At 41.4% G+C, this 22,527-nt stretch overlaps 1 protein-coding gene across 2 annotated transcripts in view; it reads right to left on the bottom strand.

Moving 5' to 3' along the window:
* adcy2b (adenylate cyclase 2b (brain)) overlaps window positions 1-22,527 on the bottom strand; it is a 53,193-nt gene that overhangs the window by 9,783 nt on the left and 20,883 nt on the right. Inside the window, exons 6-19 of one of the 2 annotated variants that reach the window (XM_069703441.1) lie at window positions 20,984-21,132; window positions 18,464-18,575; window positions 17,064-17,191; window positions 15,315-15,473; window positions 14,522-14,654; window positions 9,394-9,570; window positions 9,267-9,307; window positions 9,050-9,130; window positions 8,445-8,514; window positions 8,046-8,143; window positions 7,183-7,267; window positions 4,867-5,007; window positions 3,743-3,871; window positions 2,225-2,409 (exon numbers count right to left, since the gene is read on the bottom strand). In XM_069703441.1, the coding sequence (XP_069559542.1) occupies window positions 2,225-2,409; window positions 3,743-3,871; window positions 4,867-5,007; window positions 7,183-7,267; window positions 8,046-8,143; window positions 8,445-8,514; window positions 9,050-9,130; window positions 9,267-9,307; window positions 9,394-9,570; window positions 14,522-14,654; window positions 15,315-15,473; window positions 17,064-17,191; window positions 18,464-18,575; window positions 20,984-21,132 (1,688 nt within the window). Of the gene's footprint in view, window positions 1-2,224; window positions 2,410-3,742; window positions 3,872-4,866; window positions 5,008-7,182; window positions 7,268-8,045; window positions 8,144-8,444; window positions 8,515-9,049; window positions 9,131-9,266; window positions 9,308-9,393; window positions 9,571-14,521; window positions 14,703-15,314; window positions 15,474-17,063; window positions 17,192-18,463; window positions 18,576-20,983; window positions 21,133-22,527 lie in introns of both variants that reach the window. The other variant, XM_069703440.1, reaches the window with a different exon arrangement.

The following is a 22,527-nucleotide window of genomic DNA, read 5'->3' as shown; positions in this document are numbered from 1 at the left end:
AGTAACAATTACTGATAAGTATGATGACAAAAGTTTCAGAGCTTTTCTCGTATCATATTCGTGACGTGGTTTTAAAAATAGACTTCTTCAGAAGGAACTGACGTGCTTGCGGGTGACAGATGGGAGAATATTGTAATGTATTCAGAGATCGACAATGATGGCTGGTTTTGGTCTTTCTTTGGGATTTGTCAACAATAAAAAATGTTTTATGTCGTAGCCATTTATTGTTATTTATGTACATGTTATGTTCCTGCTAATAATGTTATTTAGCAGCCTTCCAGACAGCCATTACTCTCAGTTTATTTCAGTACATTTACAAAATGAAAATCTACTCATAACTCAGACATCACAGTGAACAACATATCTGCTTTTACTCTCATCACAAAGTAGACACGCTGACATTCATGGTGATGAATCACTACTTTATGCAGCAAATCAGCTTCTCTGCTGCTTGATTTTCATCCTGTATGAACAGAATTAAATGGCTCCCTGGAATTTAGGGAACAGACTTGATTTATTTCTTGGAAAATAATCAGCTACAATGTACGGTGTGCATGATTTGTAGTAAATTGGCACAAACACGAACAACCACGTGCAGATCCTTTAAAGCAGCGCAGCCCAATTTGGGGCCGTAAAATCCGAACAGTAATGACTAAGAGCCGTACATTTTATGAAGTATAATAATAAGAGTCTTAGCGCAGTGCTGTTCAGCGTCCCTCTTGACTGGCCCACACGTCTAATCGACGTAGAACGATGGTATTCTTTCTCTCTCTCCTGCTGATGCTCGTGTGCTGTCAGTGTCCTACGACTTTGAGCTGCCAGTCAAAATGAGAGATCGAAGCAGTGACACACTGACAAGAGAACATTTAGAAAAAAAATGAAAAACGACTGTTTATGACAATAATTGCTGCGTTTTAATTATTGTGAAATATCATTTTAAGTTTAGAATGTTGATTTTCTGTAAAATATTTAATATTTGAATGAATCCCGATTTATTTTTGGCCCTTCACAAGAAATAATTTGGGCATGTCTGGTTAAAAGCTTTCAGACATTATTTGTATCTGTTTATATGTTTCTGTAGATATAAATGGTCCATTAAAATAAAAGATATTGTAAAGAAACCAGAATTAATCCCTTTAAGATTCTGTTTACGAGATCATGTATGTTGAATACTTCTGTTCTGTGCAGTGTTCATGTAGTTTACATGTATTACTTCCCTTTAATCAGTCTATCCAGGATTTTCTGTTTTATTCCGTATGAAAACTAAAGTCTATATGAACCGACGCATGTTAATGACACGCATGTTAAGATATTGAATTTATTTCATGTCACGTACGTATCTTAACCTACATCTCGTAATTAAACTTAAATAAAAATCACTTTTTTTTTTTTTTAACTCAAACTATTCACAAACCTTAACACATTTTCACGTGTTTATTGTTGTTACCATGACAACAAAGGTCCGGCACACCAGTCGCTGGTATACTCTCACACAGGTTGTTGATAACAACCCATAGGAGGTGGAGAAGACGCTCACCAGATCTGATCTACAGTCGGCTCCTCTGATGACACGTGAGAGCATTCGCAGCAGGTGATGAAGTGTAAATTACTTCTCGTCAAGAAATAAAACCGACTCCTCGGGCAGCCCTGGTCCATTCCCTTTTTATTTAGGACTTCATAAGTATTATTATTTATTTGCCTCGGTGCTTTTCAAAAGCAGTGCACTCACTCTTCATGCTAATAAAGCCGAGGTGAGAGAGAAAAAAACACAGAGTGAGAAAAAAGTACCTCATTCTGCAGTCTGTCGGTGGCCTGAAAACTTTTTGCATAATGAGATTTTCTCAGCAGTGAGACTCCAGCTGTCAGTCAAACGTGAGAAAGGAATTCAGCTCTGTTAACCCTAACCCAGCCTAACCCTCTTCCTCCTCCTCCTCCTCCTCCTCTTTCTCCTCCCCCTCGTCTCCAGGGGTTACACTTGATCGACAGTCATATGAGATATTACCTCAGCATCAGTCTCTCCCTGAAGACCGAGGTCCAGTCTCATTAGTCACTTTAACAGGCTGTGCTCTAGCGATGCGAGCAGGCTGCAGGGTCAGCGGGGGGAGGGCGGTGGGGAGGGGGCGGAGGGTTTCAAACAGATAACACAGTATAGCCCTTAAGTGGGCCTCATCATAATAACTGTCTCATCGTTGCCTGTAGTGGATGAGGACGTGTGTGCGGGTACCTGTCTAGTTTGTCGGTGGGGTACAACGCTTTGCTGAATCCGTCCAGGAGAGAGGCATGCGTCTGGAGGATGATGATGTTGTAGATCACCACGGCGACCAGCATCACCACCATCTTCAGCTCGTAGTTGATCCTCAGGAACACTGAGCACGACACCAGGCCCAGAATACAGCAGTAGATGAAGTACTGGAGAGTAAAAAATAAATAAACACATGGTCACCAATAACACTTCCTACAGAGGTGAATCACTCATGTAACGTGCCGCAGATGAGTTAAATGTATATGCTCTGTGTTATGTGGATGTATCAAGCTAAAATAAAACATATTGCGAGTCAGTCTACAAACAAGAATCATGCGAGAACAGAACCAGAGTGTGCATAATGCCAGAAAAAATATGTCAAAATTCCTATAGAAAAACACACTTAATAGTATGTTAGTTCAGTACGCTCTGTGTGTGTGACAAGGCTCGTCGAGAATAAACACGACAATGAATGAGAGCTTTGAGCTTTAGGAATTTCCCTGTAGGTCTGACAACTGGTGCCACTGGTGACTTAAATAAACATTTTTGTTTTCCTTGGAGGGACTTTCATTGACATCACAGATTTTACACAGCTATACAAAAGCTTCCTCCCGCAACTGGGAAAATATGTACATGGTTGTCTGTTTGAATTATTGTTATTCTACAGTGAAGAGACAGAGCTGTGTAACAGCGAACAGTGAGGGATGTTGCCCAAAGCAAACGCCTGCCAGTGGATTCATATCTGTGTTCACACCGACCATAGACTGGATATAAAAGTGGACGTATCTTCCAGGTCTGAAAAGTGCGGCCAATGCCCAGGTGCCTGAAAGTGCACTATCACGCAGGGCCGCTACAAGTTGGCTCCAAAAAGCCTCCATCGACTCCCATTCAACTTCTCTCATAAAATACAAAGTCTATTGACTTTTTTCCAAAAGTCATTATGGTGTCATTCGGTGTTTAGTCAGATAATGTTGAACCCTAGCTTTTGTTTTGAACTGTATTTCCAATAATGGAGGCAGTGGTAGAGCTCGATGAAACGATACGAAACGTTGCAGCAACACCAGCAAACATTGAAGAATTGACGCCACAGTCTTGCAGTGTGCATTTACCAGCATACTGTTGCAGTGTATTCACACTATGGGAGGGTCTCTGTTGTTTACAGGTGCGTTTTGGCGCACAACATATCACATGGTGTTCAATACTGATTGGTTAAAGGCTGCAGTTTCAATGTTAAACCTGAGGTCAAGACCCATTAGGATGAAACAACTGGAAACAATCTCCAATAGAGAGTGACCAGATCTTATCTATTCACATAGGAAATTTAGGGAAATCCAGACAAGAGCCAAATATATCTCTTCAAAATGAAATGAGTAGAGGAGCTAATACGGACAACACATTTTCAATGTTGCAGTTTTAGATCGATATATGAGATGAGAAGTTGTGGAGACTGGTGGAGCCTTCTCCCAGCTCATGTTGTTGATGTCTCCCTTCTGTACTCACTGGCAGGTAAAACTTGTTTTTGCCTGTGTTTTCTTCCATATAGTCCAACAGGCTGTCGTTGGTTAGATTCCCAGATGAAACAGTCGTCAGGACATCCTCTATAGATCCCCCGGGATCCTCCACAAAGAACTAACCAACAAAACAGAAAAGACAGAAGATCAAAGGTGAGCTGAGTTACATTACATTTGCAGAGTAATGACTTTTGGAAGATACTGGATTTTTTTGGGACAATACTGACAGTAGGGAGTAAAATTTCCAATATCAATATATCAGCTGATACTCATTATATATAGACTATACAAGTATTAACACCGATTTTGTTTTGTTTTGTTTTTTTGTAATGGTCCTTCAAATGTAGGTATCAAACACTTTTGACACTTGTAACAAATATGGACGAATTATATTTTACAGTTAATAGTAAGAGCACCGAATCTTCACCGGCAATTTATTAATTAATAATTAACTATTAGACAAACATAGAACCAATTCTAATTTACCCCGAGCATCTTCCTCTGCATTATGTTCTGCAAAAAATGCATATTGCCGACATACCTCAGTACCGATACGCCATTATTGGCAATAAAATCGTCTGGCTGATACTGGTGAGTCTCGAAGGTTCATTTCAATAAAGTCAACAATATGAGCTATTAAAATATATAGACTGCATCACTGACTATTGCACGTAAACTTATCACCATAGTGATTACGCAACCTTAGAAACAAGCCACAACTTAACATGGATGTATTCCTGTACTTCACAAAGAGCACTGCAAACCTGCTCGTAAGGGATTTAAAAAACAGCGACATCAGACAGGAGTTCAATAATTATGAGATGGCTGCATTGCAAAAAAAAAAAAAAAAAAAGATAAAAATGTGGGGTTAAATTATTTTAATTGCAACTGTATACCAGCCAATTAACTCAACTTGGGACTCACTCCTGCTCAGCACATACTCAGCAGGATATTTTCTCCACGGTAATGTTTTACACTTCAATATGATTTTATGCTCTTATTATTATTATTATTTCTGATTTATTAAAGTCAAGTAATGTCCACTGTCTTCCTGTAGCTGCTATCAGAAGAAATGCTGACCATTAGTGCTACGAGAACCAGCAGACTTCTCACCATATTGAAGACAGCCATCACCAGAATGAGAGCAGTGGTCGTCATGGTGAGCACCAATCGTAGCCAGGGGTTATTGGTGACGATGATGCGGGAGGAAGTCGGGAACCATGTAAGAGAGCAGAAGGACCCCTTCCTTCCCTGCTGTTGATACGAAGAAACAAAGGGAGTGACTGGAGGAGGAAGACAGAGGGACAAACACCAGTGGAGAAACACAAAGAACGACTCTCTGAAAAACAAAAAACAGGATGCAACTCGTAGGGAAATCTTTTACTCCTCCTGCTCGTACAACTAGAGAATTGCTGTCATCTGGGGACTCTGATTAATAAAAAGGATACGGATGAGTTGGAAATCAATTTAAAAAGTCTCATGAACTCTTCAGAGTTCAGGGCAGATATCTGACTAAATCAGAACAGGGTCTGAGGACCGCAGCTCGTAGACGCCACGTTTTGAAAGAGCTTTGCTGACAGTTAGCTGAATGAGTGAAATTAACTTCAGTAAAAAACATCTAACTTTTTATTCTCCCCCAAATGTTTGAGCTGAAGAAGTTTCTTCGTGTTACTCCGGTGTTATTCTGGTAATTGTGTCTCTTCCTTTTCCAATTTCAAACTTCTTTCAAATGTACATTAATTTGTCACAAGCACGCGCACATACGCAAACACTCATGGCCTCTCATTGGTCAGTTGTGATCTTAACAGTAACTACAGCAGCTTCTACTGGGAATATATCAAGTGGTAAATTGATAGTTATAACAAACTCATCAAACCGGATCTTTATCTCCCCTTTTCAGTTTCCACTGAAGCTGTACAGAAAGCTGATATCTGAGTCAAGACAGACCCAAGGTTATTGATAACCCCCATTAATTACAAGTGACCCACGATACCCTCTTGAGAAGGAAGAAGGAGGAAATGGGGTCCTAAGGGAGAGATCATGTACTGATCGGATCTATCCATAAAACATCTGTGACAGGTACCTCTGGCAGCTTGGAAATGTAACCCATCGCTCCATTCGTGCTGGATAACAAACAAACAGCGAATCGGTGCATGAGCTTTTGTTTACCGCCTCTCAGATAATCCACTCGCTGTTTCTCCAATATAAACGAATTAAATTGTCATTTAAACATCTAAAATGTATAAAGTAACATTATAGGATTCATTTTCAGCAGCAGCATTTAAATTTCACATCAGAATTAACCAATAATGTAACGAGAAAAGGAAGAAGACAAAAGGCAGCCGGGTTCCTTTGGGACATGCCATTAAGTTGTTCAGCTCCTACACTGAACAGTGTTAAATGAAGGAGCTGCTCCATGTGGTGGTTCAAATAAAAATATTGTGTTTTAGTGTGAAATAGTTTTACCATAGTTTTTATTGAAAGCCTGTTCATGGTGCTCAGATGAGGTGATGCAGTGCCAGCAATCACTATCGCAAAGCAGTTTTCATCAGGCAGCAGACTAGTGCTTTGCAAGTGTGTCTAGTTTAACACTTGTTTAATGAAAACAGGACTTTGTGTTTCATTCAGTTGAGTCATAGTAATACATCACTGAATGAAAGATGGAAATTGAAGCTTTCAAGTTAAAATAATTGCTATGTATTGCGTTGTATGATACGAAAGAAGAAAAAAACATGTGAAAGGCTTGACATTTATACAAAACAACAAACTTTATGTAACGAAACAAAATGCTAAATCTCAAAAAGCTAAGACAATTACCATAATGGAACAAAATTATGGCAAGCCTTTCTATTATAGCAGATTCAAAGTTTAAACTTAATGGGCAGATCATTTATGAAAGGTCATAAACTGATCTTGTGATAGTACAAGACTATGATGTGTCCGGAGGGGGTAATTTGACAATAATCTTGTGATTTGCTCACTTAATAGCTCAGTGATTTCCACAATCATAAAAGATTAAAATGAGAGATTAGACTAAATCTAAACTTGAGTCTTCATAATGGCAGTTTACAAACTAATGGGTGACATCACTGGTTGGTTGCTGCTTGGTTGAGTATCAATTTGTTGTTGTTCACATAAAAGAAGCATATTGAACTGGTTTTGTGGAGCTCAGCTATGTGAATAAATGTTGCTAAACATGAGTAGCTCTCAGAAACTTTCAGTTTGTCAAAGTAGGTCTCAGAAGAAAAAAGGTCAAAGACCTCTGCTTTACAGTTTTTACTTAATTTCTGTCTGAAACAAATTTGGTTTGTGTTGTGTTGTGTGTGTGTGTGTGTGTGTGTGTGTGTGTGTGTGTGCGTGCGTGCGCGCGCGCGCGTGTGTGTGTGTGTGTGTTCGTGTGTGTTCACTGGTAAATCCATACAAACCCACCAGAATGTGACCAGCGAAGCAAAGGAGCAGGATCAGAGCCAACAACAAGAATGCCAGGCCAAAGGAGATCCCCAGCACTGCAGTTCTGTAACACACACACACACACACACACACACACACACACACACACACACACACACACACACACACACACACACACACACACACACACACACACACACACACACACACACACACACACACACACACACACACACACACACACACACATTACTTTCTTGGCACCACTCGACCCTCTGCGGTGCCATCCATCGCCATGAATATAATGAACGTTCCAGTGTGTTCTGCCTCAGAGCTGCCATCCATCCATCTCCACTGCTGTAGCGTAACAGCAGCGCGTACTGTCGCTACAAGAGGAAATTTGCTCGTGTATCAGTTTTTCTAAAAGAAAACAGATACGGCTGATTTAAAAGACGCCTGCCATAAAACAGATGATGTCACGTCTAAATGTGCGGAGCGATGCTGCAACAAACAGAGCAAAGATAAAGCGAGTGAGAGAGAGAGGTGAATTAGAAAATCAATGGCCTCTCAGATGCTGAATTACACCTTTGGCTCCCAGGAGCAGTAAATTAGCATGACCGCGAATTTCTCTCCTGCCCATTAAAGAGACGCCACACTTTGATTCACCTGATCTATAATCACAGGCAGACATGGTGCTCTTTCATCTCCATCAGCTTTTTAACATTCCGCCTCTTGCTCCCCCGCCTCTTTCATTTCAGCGCGGCCCTGTTGATGAGACAGCTGGCGTCAAATGGCTTTTCCACATCGAGCCGCTGCCACAGTTTTCTGATGCTGCGGGGAGAACGCTGTTTAAATCCTGTGAAAAAGGGGTGCAGACTTACTTGGGCAAGACGAGGACCTGCACAATGAATATACAGCAGAATATGAGGCAGGCGCAGGTGACGTAGTACTTGAAGGCAGGTAATGTAGTAGATCTGTACTGTTGAGAGAAGATAAGGCAAAAAATTAGCTCCAGGATGATGTGCCAAAGCAAAATCTAGAATAGCACACAATATATCCGACGGAAATATACTGTAATAAGGCAAATATGAAGCAAAAACAATCTACAAATCATGAGAGGAAAAGGACATTTAAAGATACATTAGTGGTATAGAATATATAGTGGACATTAAGCTTGTACAGCCTCCGTAAGGACTTCTTTTCCATTAATTCCTCTACAATCCCATTGCTTTGTTTCCCCAGTGAACTGTGCCGCTGGTGTTTTACATGCATTCAACTACCTCTTTCTCCAGAGCTTTGTTGTGAAAGAACAATGAGATCCTCTGGATGTCCTCAGACTTCAGCCACTGCCTGAAGACATACGTGAGACAGACAGCACAGAGGACCAAGCCAGTTCAGTCATGAACCAAAACACCAATAAATAAACTGAAAATGATCATTATCTTGCATCTCGCGGCTCTTGAAATAAATACAAATGTTATGCTTGACCTTAGCTTCAATTGCTGGGAGCTTTAATGTTGTCCTTTCTCTTAATTGTATGTCACTAAAAATCTTAATAAGATAGAATAAATAAATGAAAGCATCATCACATCGATAAAACATGATAAAACAAATGTAGCCTTGGTTGACATTTCTCTGTGTCACTTTGGATCACACTTTAACTGACTGACGTTGTGTGATTGACTCAGAGGTTACTTCAAACCACTATGTTTTGGTGTATACTACATATAATAGCTATAACAGAGTACGTTCATCAGAGATGAATATAGTTGTGAACTTGGTGTCTCCACTAATTTGCTGCCTTCATCAGAAGTGCCTGTCCCTCGCTTGTGAGCATTAACAGTGATGCAGAGCTCAGATGTGCGGCAGCAGAAATGATGCTTACTTTTGGGAGTTGATGCCGTCGATGGTGCGGATCATTCGTTCATTGAGTTCTTCCTCGAACCTCCTCCTCTGAGATTTGGACCTGGGATTGAAGAGAAGAGAGGACAGATTTAAACATGGACAAAGAGTAGAAGAGCTCTTGTTTATGTGATGAAATACTGTGTTGACAGAGCGCTACTTGTGTCACGATCACAGACGCATCAAAGCTTCTGACTCACCTCTCTCGTCTCTGGAAGTGGTACTGCCCCATTGGAACGTCCTGAAACAGGAATTGCACTCTGACTATAAGTAGCTGATACCTGAATGTTAGTGTGTGTTTGTGTGACAGGGACAAAGAGCACTCACGGTGGTGTTGATCTTGCCATTGTCTGTGGTCATGCTGTCTCGATGGTGGAGGTTGGCGAAGGGTTTGGCAGCTCCCCAGGACTCCAGGTATCGAGTCATCCTGACAGACGCCCTCATCTTCCCGCCGTCCAGAGAGGCACGAGAGCGCACACCGAGCAGCGGGCTGTGTCTCTCCGTCTGGGAACACCAACAGGAATACAGAAAACAGGCAGGTGATCCTTGATGTAATGTACAGATCTTGTTGGGGGATGTGTCGGAACAAATCCGACCTACGGTGACTCCACTCGCAATGTAAAGGACGTAGAGCATCTGCTGTTAATGTATTAGTGGAGTTATTTTTGTTAAAAGCCTTAATTTGGTTGTAATAAATCGCTTTACTGTGGAGAAATTGGAAGCTCCCATCAAATTCTGGAGATTGTTTGAATTTGCGTTACGTCTCGCGATCGCAAGATTGTGATTTCCTGAAGGGACTGAGACATGTCAGACCATCACATCTGGGAACTTTGGCTTGCAGCAGGTCCCCGCCCCCTTTTGGGGGGAAAACAAATGACACTCATTAAGATTTAAGACTTTAATGTAAAATAGCGAAACCAAACCATTAGAAAACCACCAGTGTCAAATTAGTTTATAAACCACCCAAGAACATTCTGTCAAGGTAATATATGTCCATTCTGCCTGCCATAGAACAAGTTGGATAGATTGAAAAGTTTTATTTGATCCCTCTTCTATCATTTGCCTTTGGTCTCCTAACCAGCATTAAATTGGTGAAATAATCCCACTCAGTGTCCAGTGGTGTCCTACGTTGACATCTAGTTTTAACTCATTGGGTCTCCAGGTGAGCAAATCACCAGGGGAATATTTTACTTTTCAGTCGTGCTCAACAAATTATATGCTAGCTAACAATAGCATTGTCCTCTGACAACTAACGAGCTCCATTATAACACACAGTGACCTGTTATCTTCCTCTTGTAAAGCTTAGAACCATCAAACCTTATGGGGCGTAAATCAGAGATGAGCCTTTTTGTTTTTGTTGGTGCAACTAACCACACAGGAACTCTTGAGCATAGAGTTTCTAATTTGAAACAGTAAGTTTAAGGTAGAAGTTTTGAAAAAAAATTGTCGACTTCCTTTTGGTTTCACAATGCAGAATGCAGGATTATTTTCACCTGGAAAGGGGCGTGGTGATCAGAGCCAACTCTGGATGATGTAATGCCGGTCTGATGAATAGAGTCCACACAAGGATTGGCCAAAATGTTTAGGCTCATTAGAGTATAAAATAGTTTTCCAGTGAGGTTCACAAAACACTAGCTGCTTACATTTTATAATATGTGTCAACATCTTCTTCAAAATATTTGAGAAAGCAAAAAGTTTCAACTGTATTTCTTCCTCCGTAACAAACATTAAAGGGCTTGCCTCTCTGAGCTGAACAAAGCAGACTTTAACAAATCCGCTGTGCTCAAACTCAGTGGGAGTAAAGTAAAAAGGACTGGCTGCTTTGGGAACAGCGGTCAATTGACAGCTCTTGACATCAGTGACCTGCCCGTCAATGCTTTGAGCTACTTAAAACACTTTTAGTCGCGGATGATGCAGCTCTCCTTTTATTTGGGCAGGAGTGCTTTTACTCTGACAAAGAACACGACACTTCAGCGCTCACAGACGCGCCGGGATTTCTGGGAGGATGACAAGTACCATAGCTCTGGTGATTTATTGTAATTGCTCACTGAAAGACAGGTATTGTGACTGAACAAACACGGCACACAAGTCGAAGAGAATTGAAACAGACACAGTCCATGGCGGCTGCGTTTATTTCCCGCGGCGGTACCGAACAGCCCTGACAGTGACAATCAATGACAATGACAGCGGAGACGACACCTCCTGTGATCCATTCTCCATATTTGGCCTTGATCCATTCAGGGCTTCTTCTTGAAAATGTCACAGAGCTCCTGCAGCCTTTTTCCAATATCTGATAGGTTATTGAAAAGCTATCTCTACTCTAATGAATGAAAGGTTACAGAGCAGTGTGTCATATTCTGCAGAGACACTCCTATAAGATCATGACATTAGACTGTAAGAAGAACAGTTTAAATACCCAGAGACTTGAGCAAGGCCTAAAAACTGCTGGTTAAGTTAATCACAGCAGAGTTGCAGGAAGTGAGAGTAAATTAGGTCTCTCTACTCAAGTGTTGCAACTCTGCTTTCATAAATGGGATACTAGAAAAAGCTAAAAAAAAGAACTACAAAAAATATACCAACATGGTGAGAGCTGGTCTCTCATGACATGCAAAAATACAGCCACCATTAAAAAAGGCAGCTGAGATCATTGCAACTGCCATGAATGCTAAAATAACCTCTCATTTCTAAGCTGAACCAAAGTTACAACCACTCAGATAAAGTGTGTTGAAATATGGACTGAAAATGTCAGCATAGATAGATGACTTCTTCCTTTTGCAATACTCCGAGATACGATAACAACAACAAAACATGCTTGATCATTACATTGAAAACTCAGACAATCTTTTTTGTTTCAGTTCACTGAATGTATGAGACTCCCGTGTGATCAAATAATACACGGTTTCCTCTGTGTTTCCAAAACTGACACAAAAAACGGAAAGATTCTGCGACTAAGTCGGAAGTCTGGACTCTAAGAAACTTGGAGAGGGTTTGAAATGGTGTGATGATTTTATGGGAAATCCACCGATTCTTGGTCGAGGTCACTTTGGAGAGAAATCACAAGATGAAAAGGAGAAGACAAGACCCAGATTTGGGGCATAGACTGTATATAAAAGTGGACTTAGCTTCCGGGTCTGAAAAGTGAGGCCAATGCAGAAGTGCCATGAAGTGTAATACCACCAAAAGCCACTAAGAGTTGGCTCCCAAAAGGCTCTGGCTCCATAGACTCCCATGCAACTTGTCTCATGAAATACAAAATCAAAAAGCGGTATATTTGCAGGAGTGTCAGTTTGATGGACATGCCTGTGGCGCAGTCAGGTTTCTGCTATCGGTGGGCGGGGTTTAGTGTCCTCGGGTTCTCATTCAGATTGAGTCCGATTCACGGCTTGTGTCCCCTCAGCTTGTCCAAATACGGTCACTTCTGGCTCCAAAATAAAAGCAAGATGGCGACGGCCAAAATCTGAACTCGAGGCTTCAGAATAGTTCACAAACCAATGGGTGACGTCACGGTTGGTGCCGCTTCATTTGGAGAATAACCAATGCTGAAAAGTAACTTTTTGTGGAAAGAAGTGCTTTATTTTTTCAGAAAATACCGGCCAGAGTTGCACTGAGAACCTGGAGGTCTTTGAAGCAATAACATAGTGAACACAGGATGCCTGAAGGTGGAAGATGGAAAGTCTATCAGCTGATAATTGGGAGGGTGGATGCATCCTAGTCAAGTTATATGGGGATTAGGAAAGGGAGGACTGTTATGCATAGTTGTTTATTTGCCAAGCCTGGATGCCAGGAGCATATTCTATATAAATATGTTCTCAGTAGAGTTTGGAGAAGAGGCGGAACCCTTAAATGTTATTAATCAGCCTGTTTATGTCCTGGTTTGAGACGAGGAGCAGCACAGTGTCTTCGTCCTCTCACAGAGCCTCAAACAAATCCACCTGCTGAAATGTTGTTCATTTGATGACATATTTTCATTGGTACGTGATGTTATTTTCCTGTACTTCAGCTACTCACTGTGCTCTTGGCAGGATGAAGAGGTGATGATGTATTTTTACGTGTGTGTAACACTGACCAGTGTATCCACATGTTTGTGAGGCAGTGATGTTGAAAACAGACCCTCATTAAATCTGATACCAAATCACAAAAACCTACAAAGCCATGACTAAAAGAACACACATATACTGTGAGGACACGTTGCTGCTGCAAACAGACTTCAAATTACTCTGTGAATATTCACACTGGGTCATGCGATAGACTACACAAAACACCGCGTAATCTAGAGCGAGTAAAATATCAACAATGTGTCTCCAAAATGACAAACTATTTTATTTTGGTCCAGACTGAAATGACAAAATATGTACAAGACCAATGACAATCCCATCCGCCTCATCCGTGTTTACCGATTATTATCAAATATTAAACCAAGATGCAAACATGGGAAACATTACTCCTGCTAAACATCACCATAATCATCTTTACCACTAGCATGGCTGTCTTAGTCTTGTTAAATGTTCAGTGTGCAGGATTTAGGGTGATCTATTGTCAAAAATCAATACAAAGTTATTACTTCAGTTTTTATTCGTGTAAAATCATCTAAAAGTAACAATAGTTGTTGTTTTTGTTCCTTAAGAATGAACCCTTCATATCTACAGAGCGCGCCATGTTGCACTGTCATGTTTCTACAGTAGCCCTGAAGGGACAAACCAAACACTCGGCCCAGAGAGGGCCCTAAAGAGGAGCGTGAGGCGAGGGGTGTTGAGTTGGTTGCAGTTTACAACCTCACTGCCTGACGCCTCTAAATCTTACACACCGCTACTTTAATTATACTTTAAGAATTTGGGTGAATTTCTGAACCTGTGAAGGAACACTTCAGGAGCCTCCAGCTTCTCTGACAAGATCAAAATGATCAAATGTCCATAGTTTTCTTTTGGACAGCAATAGTAATGTGTGTAAAATGATGGGGATGCTTTTAATTAAAAGCTGGACAAAATAACAGCAGCACATTATCACCATAGAAACGCCATAAACTGTTGTTTTTTTACACAACAAAAAATTACCTTCTGAGCTACTTTTTGTAAAAACACGACATTACCCTGCTGTGCATTATACAGACAGATGTTCCTGTTATATTGTTTGTCCTCGGTGCTGCATCGCGCCTCTCAAAATGTATCACAATGTCTTTTCCCCCAACCAACCTCATATGTACAACTAGTGATATAAGACCATGATAAATATATATATATATATATATATAAAGATATCGTCACTATATTTTCACAAAAAACTGACACATTTTGTATGAAACTAACAGCAAAACAAATAAAACAGTGATGTCATCTACTGTTTTCTAAGAAATCCTAATTATCCACTAAGTCTACACCCGCTCTTTCTCTACTTCTTCAACAGTGTTTTCTGAGTTCTTCTGAGCATGTCTAAAAAGATGTCAGTGCTGGTATCTGACCTTGGGGTTGATGACCAGGTAGGTGACCACGCCGTGTTCTTTCAGGTAGGAGTCTCTGCTCTGTCCGTCTCCGGGCTCCACCTTGTAAGAGCCTTTCAAATGCTCCAGCGTCACTGAGGAGATGTGGACCCTCCTGAGTGGACAGACGATGAGAGGTGAAGAGCTTGCGTCTCCGACAGCTCTATCAAACATATTGTTTACTTTTCCAGCTGTATAACTACACTAACCTGCAATTCTCCCCTTTCAGCTTTTTTTTGTTACACCCAAACAGAGATGGAAGGAGATGGAAATATGTGGGGGGTTTTTTTTTTCAGATACCTTTTAGCAGGTATAATGGGAGACAAACCGTTAGCAACCCAGTGAGACGGCATTACGGCACTGGAGAGCTTATTTTCAGCGCGCACGCACACACACACACACACACACACACACACACACACACACACACACACACACACACACACACACACACACACACACACACACACACACACACACACACACACACACACCAGCCCAATTTCCCCGAGCTTGTTACACTGATGGAGTGGCAGACCTAATGGCCACATAATAAATGTAGAGCTGCTCGGACATGAGGCTGCTGTAATTGACTAAAATGTTTACAACAGGTAGAATTAGGGAAGGCATGTTCTCTCTGTAAATGTGTGCATTTCCTGATGTAAATTATCTTGGTAATGGAAGATGCACTGTGAGCTAACCACAAGATTTCCAAAGTAGCGCTGCAGCAGCAGGCAGCTCTACTGAAACAGTGTTTGAAGTATTCATATCTTACCCCGGCACGCCTCCCGCCTCCATGTGATTGGCTAGCGTCACGTCATGTGACCACACATCATACTGCCACTTCCGGAGGCCGATCACGCCACAGAGGACGTTTCCAGAATGAACGCCGACGCGCATGTTGATGTCGACGCCGGTGGCATCTCGGACCTTCCTGTGAAGAGTGCAGAGCAGACGGAGGAGTCTTTAAAGGTGCTCATTGGCTTTCTTTTTGAAGGTGAGATGAGACGGTTAATATTAATATCAAAGTTGGGCAGAGAGCTGGAGTTAGGACGGGGTTAGCCTAGCTTAGCATGAAGACTGAAAGCAGGAGGAAAGGGCTCGTCTAACTTTATCAAAGGATGAAAAACACACCTATCAACATTTGTAAAGATAAAAAAAAAAAAAAACCTCAGTTGACTGTAATTTAACTATCTAAGACTCTAAAGCACATGCTGCGGGTGCATTGAGGGCGAGTCCAAATCCACTTTCACTAGTTCAACCATGGATAATCTCAGCACAAAGTAAGGTGCATGATTCAAAGGTGTGGTACTAATGCAGCTTTCGAATTGTCCACTCGTCCAATAACTTAGTTTCCTACATAGTGAACAAAATCCACTCTGATTGGCCACTCGTCCACTATGTAGTGTGATATATATTGGGCGAGTGGACAATAAGAACACAGCGTAGGTGTCTTAATAAATCACAGATGTATTTCGGGTGTAACATGAAATTAACCAATCAGAGGAACCTCCGGTATTTCCTCCAAAAGCCGGGTGCACTTGCACCTTGGTGGATTACTATTAGAACCTCTGATTTGCCAGGTAGCATAAAAGATCTCTTCTCTGCAGTGGAAACAGATCTGCCGAGCTCAAACTGAGCAGACTGATACACCCAATAATATTCTATTACATAGTAATCAATTGATTTTTAATGTTTTGCATGTTTGTGTGCTGCTGCATGTCCCTTTGTGAGTAACAACACATGTTGTCTACCCACCTATGTATTACTACCTTAATAATATGCCCTTCAAATAACAGTAAAATACTGCAACATTGACTTAAGACCAGGTTTTTGTGCGTCAATCACTTCTCGCTCCCTCGAAGTAGGAATGGACCAACAACGTGCCTGACCACACCTCATTTGGGCACATATGGGCGCAAGTACATCTGCCATTTGAATAAATTGGGCATTGGATGGGAAAATGCCAACTGTGTCGGTCTGAAACTATCAAAGACACCTGGTGCCCTTTTGTGCCGGGGGTAATTGTTTTTTTTCTTTTTTCCTCCACAATTGAATTCTCCCTGGTTAGATATTCCCCTAAAACAGCAGTGAGATCCACACTGGGCTTCATCACGCCACAGGTGGACGACACCGTACGGCACCTTTAATCGCACTGTGATTAAAGGTCAGCGCTTGGTCTATAAAACTAATGTGTGTTTTCATGCATGAGTGAAAGACACAGACAGAGAGCAGAAGAGGGAGGGGACGAGCCGAAAAGAGATTCTTTTTTTTTTTAATTTGTTTGAATTTGTTCAGTCGGGAGGCTTATCATATTGCACTCACACTGTGTTTACTCTGGAGTTCAAACAGAGCTGGAATTAAGTCTGGCATTCCTTCTGCTCAATCTGTTTTGACAGGCATTTATTTGTTTGTGTTTGTATTTGTGTTTCTGTTGGTGTGCGTGTGTGTGTGTGTGTGTGTGTGTGTGAGAGGGAGAGAGAAAGAAAGAGGGTGAAAGAGAGGGAGAGATCTGGTATTTTACTTGATGGCCTCACACATATCCAGGCCCATCTTCACGCAGTTCCTGGCGTGATTCGGCAGCGACTCGGGCAGACCAGACACACAGTAATAACAGTCTCCCAGGATCTTGATTCGCATACACTCGTTTTCCTTAAAGAGAGACAGAAAGAGAAGGAAGTAAAGAACATCCATCATTAAACTTTTCGAACCATAATCTGCCCAAAATCATCATTACCTTTGCTGACTATTTTATTTCCTCCTCACCTCCAGCAAACCCTCATGCACACAAGAGAGTTACATCCATCAGGCCCAAAATCATTCGCCCACACACATAACACTCTCCATTCCACATGTGGGATGTGTAACATCTCATCATTGGACTGGGTTTATATAACGGCAGCTTCGTCAGACAGAAAGACAGAGCTGCTGGACACAAAGCCGAGAGAGCCTGACTCAACTGTTCAGGCCCGTGTAGCTGAGCACCCACGAGACCGTGAGATACACTCTGACCAGCCCACACACGCACACAGCGCTCGGGGAAGGTACGGCAGGAAGGCCGACCGAGGCCGCAGGACACAGAAACAAATTATTTTGAGGGACGCGTTTCATCTGATTGACAACACAAGACAGCTTGGTCTCGCATCTCGCTTGTTTTATAACGAACCGATTCAAATTAAGAGAATTGATGACCTTGCCTTGATGACATTAGCTGCAAGACGTGAACCAAGATGAACATTTTTATGTCATAAACATCCATTATTTCTCCATTAAATCCAATCGATTGATTAAAATGTCCTCCTGTACCCTGCTTCCGTTACATATATTTGCCACAAGTGTCAAAATGACATTGGAGGGATTATTGCAAAATAATTATTTATAAATACACTACAAGTAAAGAATAGCAGTCAGTACATCCATATCAGAATATTTTTTTTCCTCCCTCATATGGGTTTTGGCCAAGAATTCCAGCCTCGGTCGGGCTCTTACTGAAAATAAGGGATTAGTTTAAGGTAGTTCAAATTGCAAAATCTTTGCTCTAAATTTTGTATTCTGTTTGAAGCTGCATTTTGTGGAGGTAGTATTAGAGCACTTTATAATGGAAACTATTCCCCGTACTATTTGCCTTATTCAGCTACAGCATGGGCACGGTAAAACATCACACAGCACAGTATATTAGAATCCATTACATGACCACAGCAAGAGCATTGCTTATCGGACTTTTGAAAAATCTAATATTTTTCCTGAACGAACATCCTTAGACAGTTTATTTTATGGCATGTGATCCTTTTCTTTTCTCCTCTTTCAACCATTTCTTTTATGATAGTTTTAGTTTTCATCCTACACACACACACACACACACACACACACACACACACACACACACACACACACACACACACACACACACACACACACAGTTACCTTTGCAATCTGGTCAAATTTGCCGAAAAGTTCGTTCAGCATGTGCACGAGTTCACCAGGAGAGCAGTCACTGGCCAGCCGGGTGAAGCCCACAATGTCTGCATAGAGGATGCTGCAGGACGTGAGGAGAAATAACAAATAACACTATTACTATTGCTAAAAAGAGCAGAACCACTCAGAGTAACATGTTTGCTGCAGTTGATGTGACTACTTTAAGTCGTCCAGTGTGGTTCTCCATAAACCCATTAAATTGCTAAATGGCACTTCACTGGTGGTGACTATTAAATGTTCAGGGCAACAGAAGAAAGATGAAGGCCTCTACACACCGAAATACAAATGAACTAATACAATACATACTGTGGTGCTGTGCTGGTTTCTATATGTTCAGAGTGTAACTAAATTATCCCATCACTCTGGCACTTCTTCTCCTTTATACACTGAGCTGCCAGTTTATTACGTACACATCTCATACAACGCTACTCTACAACCTGTTTGGTTGATTCAGCTTAATGGTTTGAGGTTGTAGTTTCTTGTCCTGTTGAAATATGTTGCATCCTACTGACAGGTTTTTTGGGGCATTTTGTTTGCCCCCACTTCAGAAGATTTATATTCATCAGACAATACCGTCAGGAAGGAACCTGATTGCTCAGGAGAGCTGTGGCTGTTTTAATGGCAAAGTGTGTTCACACTAAGTATTAATAAAACCTATTCATGGTATTATTTTTGAACGCATCCTCACATTACCTTTAGAACTGAAAACTTTTACACAGTACTGTATATTAATGAAGATTATACATGTTAAATAAGGAAGATCTGTTCCATCATGTTTCTTCTTCATTCCTCTGTTAGTGAGCTTCTACGGCTGCTCTATTTTCTTCGTCACTTCAGCTTTCCCACGCTGTCAAATCACTAATTCATAATCTTGTCGTCAGGATTCTTGACCAATGATCTTTCTGCCTGTGTTTTTTGTTATTGTTGTTGAGCCAATCAGTTTCTCGTCCTGTTCTTTAAATATCATTGTAATTTTCTCATTTTGCCTCCTCCTCCTCATCACCACCTCATCCGTCTACTTTTCTTGGGAGCCTCAGCTGAAGTTTCCATCAGTCATCTCTGCTCTTCCCTCGCCCCAACAGGTCGAGGCAGATGACCTCCCACTCCCGGTCTTCTTCTAGTTAAAAGGGTGTATTTCCTTCCTGCTTTTGTTCATGTGGGAATTTGTTGAATTGTTGGGTGTTAAGTGTCTAGAGATACAAATTTGAAATCTGCGTACTTTGCTCCACCACCTCCAGCCTCTGGGCTCCGTGTGGTCCTGTCCTACCTCCTATATCCATTTGGGACATCGCTCTATGAAGTGGCCTCTCATCGTCAGAGTCTGTTCGTCTTTATTACTCAAACTTCCCTAAATTGTTAATCACTACTAACGATGTCTTCTTATTGAAATGAGAGTAGAGCAAATAATAGAAACACCTCTCAGTATAATGCAACACGGCTACACAACTGCACAAACTTCAGCCACCAAAATAACCAGCAGGTGATGAAACAGATCATCAATAATTGAACCTTATGACCTGCATTAAGGTAGGCTTTATTTTGATTCTGTTGTATTAGACTGTACCTGTTTAGCTCCCAGCACTTAATTACACTCTTGACTGCGATAAAATTTGAAATGTTCCGCTTATTTTGCATGAAAAAGAAACAAAAAAGAAAACAAAAACAATCCCCATCCCAAAACATAGAGCTTTGTTTTAGCTGAATGCCTTAAAATGTTTCCTTCTCCAACAACTGTGACAAGTCTGCAAAGCTTCTGCAAGCATACGACCATTTCCCAAAGACAAAGAATTATAACATCGCAACACCAATTATGACAGCTGGAGGATTGATAGTGGAGGCAGTGGATGTCGTGTGGGCGGATTACAGCAAAACCCACATTGCCACCTGTCTTTGGGTGTCTGTTCTTTGTTCTATAAAGATTGCCCTGTTAATAGGCTGATCAACATGAGGACACACGCATGTCCGACACACACACCTGAGGCCTGCTTTAATGAGACAGTGACACTGAAGCTGCAGCGTAACAGAAATCGCGTTCTTAGAGGACATTCGATGGTTCTTGTTGTAAGCCTGGATTTGTGTACGTGGCTCTGTTTCTATGAACCCCCTCAGTGTACACGGGGACATCATCGAGAACAGACGACCTCAGAGTAATATGGAGGTGGATTAACTCCGAATTGAATTTGGCCATGGCAATGAGAAGGACCAAGAAGATGGGATGTAGAGGAGATGGTGGGGAAGGACAGGAGAGGAGGCGACGAAATAAAGGAACATGAATTAGGATGAGAGGAGCACAGAGTGTATGGTAGTTATCCACGTAAGAGCAGGTAGAGAGGGGAGGACAAAAGATGACGAAGGGCGAGAGGTGATGAAGAGGAGGACAGGATGGCATAGGAGCAATCAAGTGCTGAGATGAGAGCAGAAAATGATAACCTTTATGTGGAGGCACAGATAAAGGAGAGGGAACCTCACCTGACATTGGTGTGCCGCTGCACGTAGAGGTTGTGGAAGTTGTTGGTGCTCTCAGTTCGACCAAAGTTTGGTCCCTGCAGCCTCTGGATGATCTCAGCTTTCATCACTCTGGCTATATGGGCAGGCAGTAAGGATAAGAGTAGACGCTCCTGGGGACAAGGAGAGGGGAAAGTAGGGATGAAAACCAGGCAAAGAAGGCAATAATTAGATTTACATGGCAACAGTGAATAACACGAGTAAGTTCATAAAGAGACTTTGAGGCTTTCTGAGTGAATGTGTTTCCAGTAAGACTAGAGTGACTGCCTAGCGATGGTATGCCTCCACAAACCACTCAAGTTTAAGTTTGCATGTATATCTGTCCAAACCCATATAGATATTGAACTCCACAGTAATGTTGACCTTTGACCTCCAAAATCTGAATCTGAGTTTTATTTGTGACAAATTACCTCTAATCAGTTCATCCCTGGTATGAAGTGAATGTTTTTGCCAAGTTTGACCAAATTCCCTTCAGGCGTTCATCAGATATCGCGTTCACGAGAACGGGACGAACGGACGGACAAACTGAAAACATAACGCTGTGACTATTGCATAAAAAAGGTAAAAAAAAAAAAATCCCTCTTCCAGTATAGAAATATTATTGACGTTAAAACAAATTTTCAGGATTTGTACACTGAAATATACAGTTTAACAGCTTATATTTGTAAAGTACATGGCCAGATTCTATTCTATTCGGTTCTGTTGTCACAGCTAATATTTAACCACCTAAATACGTTTATATTTTTACACCCCCTTAATGATGATTCATTGCGGTTCATTTTTCAGCGCCGAGCACAGGAAGGCAAAGTCGAGCACAGGAGAGCAATCGAGGACGACTTTCAACTATGCAGTGAAAGAAATGGAGCGAGTTCTGTATATTTTTAGACTGCCCCTGAGTGCACACTTGGATTTTAAGTTATTATCATGTGACTGAGGTGAAAATTAAAGGGAATGTTTTGATTCCTATCCTCGTAGTGAGGTGTAATTTCAGTTTAGTGGTTTATTTAACCTGCCTCACTGATTTCTACTCCAGTGTAAAATCAGTTTCATTTCCCAAAATGCCTTTTAGCCCCCACCAGAGGCAGACGAGCTGCTTTCAGTCAAAGGTGGCAAATGGATACAAAACTCAGTGAAGAAGATGAGCAGCTTCTGTGTCCCATACTCGAAAAGTAAAATGTCCAGGCTGATTTAACACACTGACGAGTCTCTTCACTACATCTTCCTCTTCTTTCTGCACGAGTTTTCTAGGCTACACTGACTGCAGAAAGAAGTTCTTGTTGTTTAACTCTGAGATACTGACAGAGTTTGATGTTCGCTGGTGAAGTTTTAGAAAGTCAACAAATTATTTATGGTTGAGTTTCACTCCAGATGCACTGGAAATGTCATGCTATTGTGTAGTTATAAGAAAAATGAATAACCAGAGATGCATCACCCGCAGCTGTTGTGCAACCACATAAGTTTCTGTTTTAATTTAGCACCATGCACGTCGGCTGGAGGGTTGTTTTCGG

This window comes from Brachyistius frenatus, unplaced genomic scaffold (genome assembly GCF_029030835.1).
Source record: "Brachyistius frenatus isolate BFR_SWC_R1_liver_20210118 unplaced genomic scaffold, ASM2903083v1 Contig_46, whole genome shotgun sequence".
Lineage (NCBI taxonomy): Eukaryota > Metazoa > Chordata > Actinopteri > Embiotocidae > Brachyistius > Brachyistius frenatus.
The sequence above is the reverse complement of the archived record's forward strand: the minus strand, read 5'-3'. Positions and strand labels throughout refer to the sequence as shown.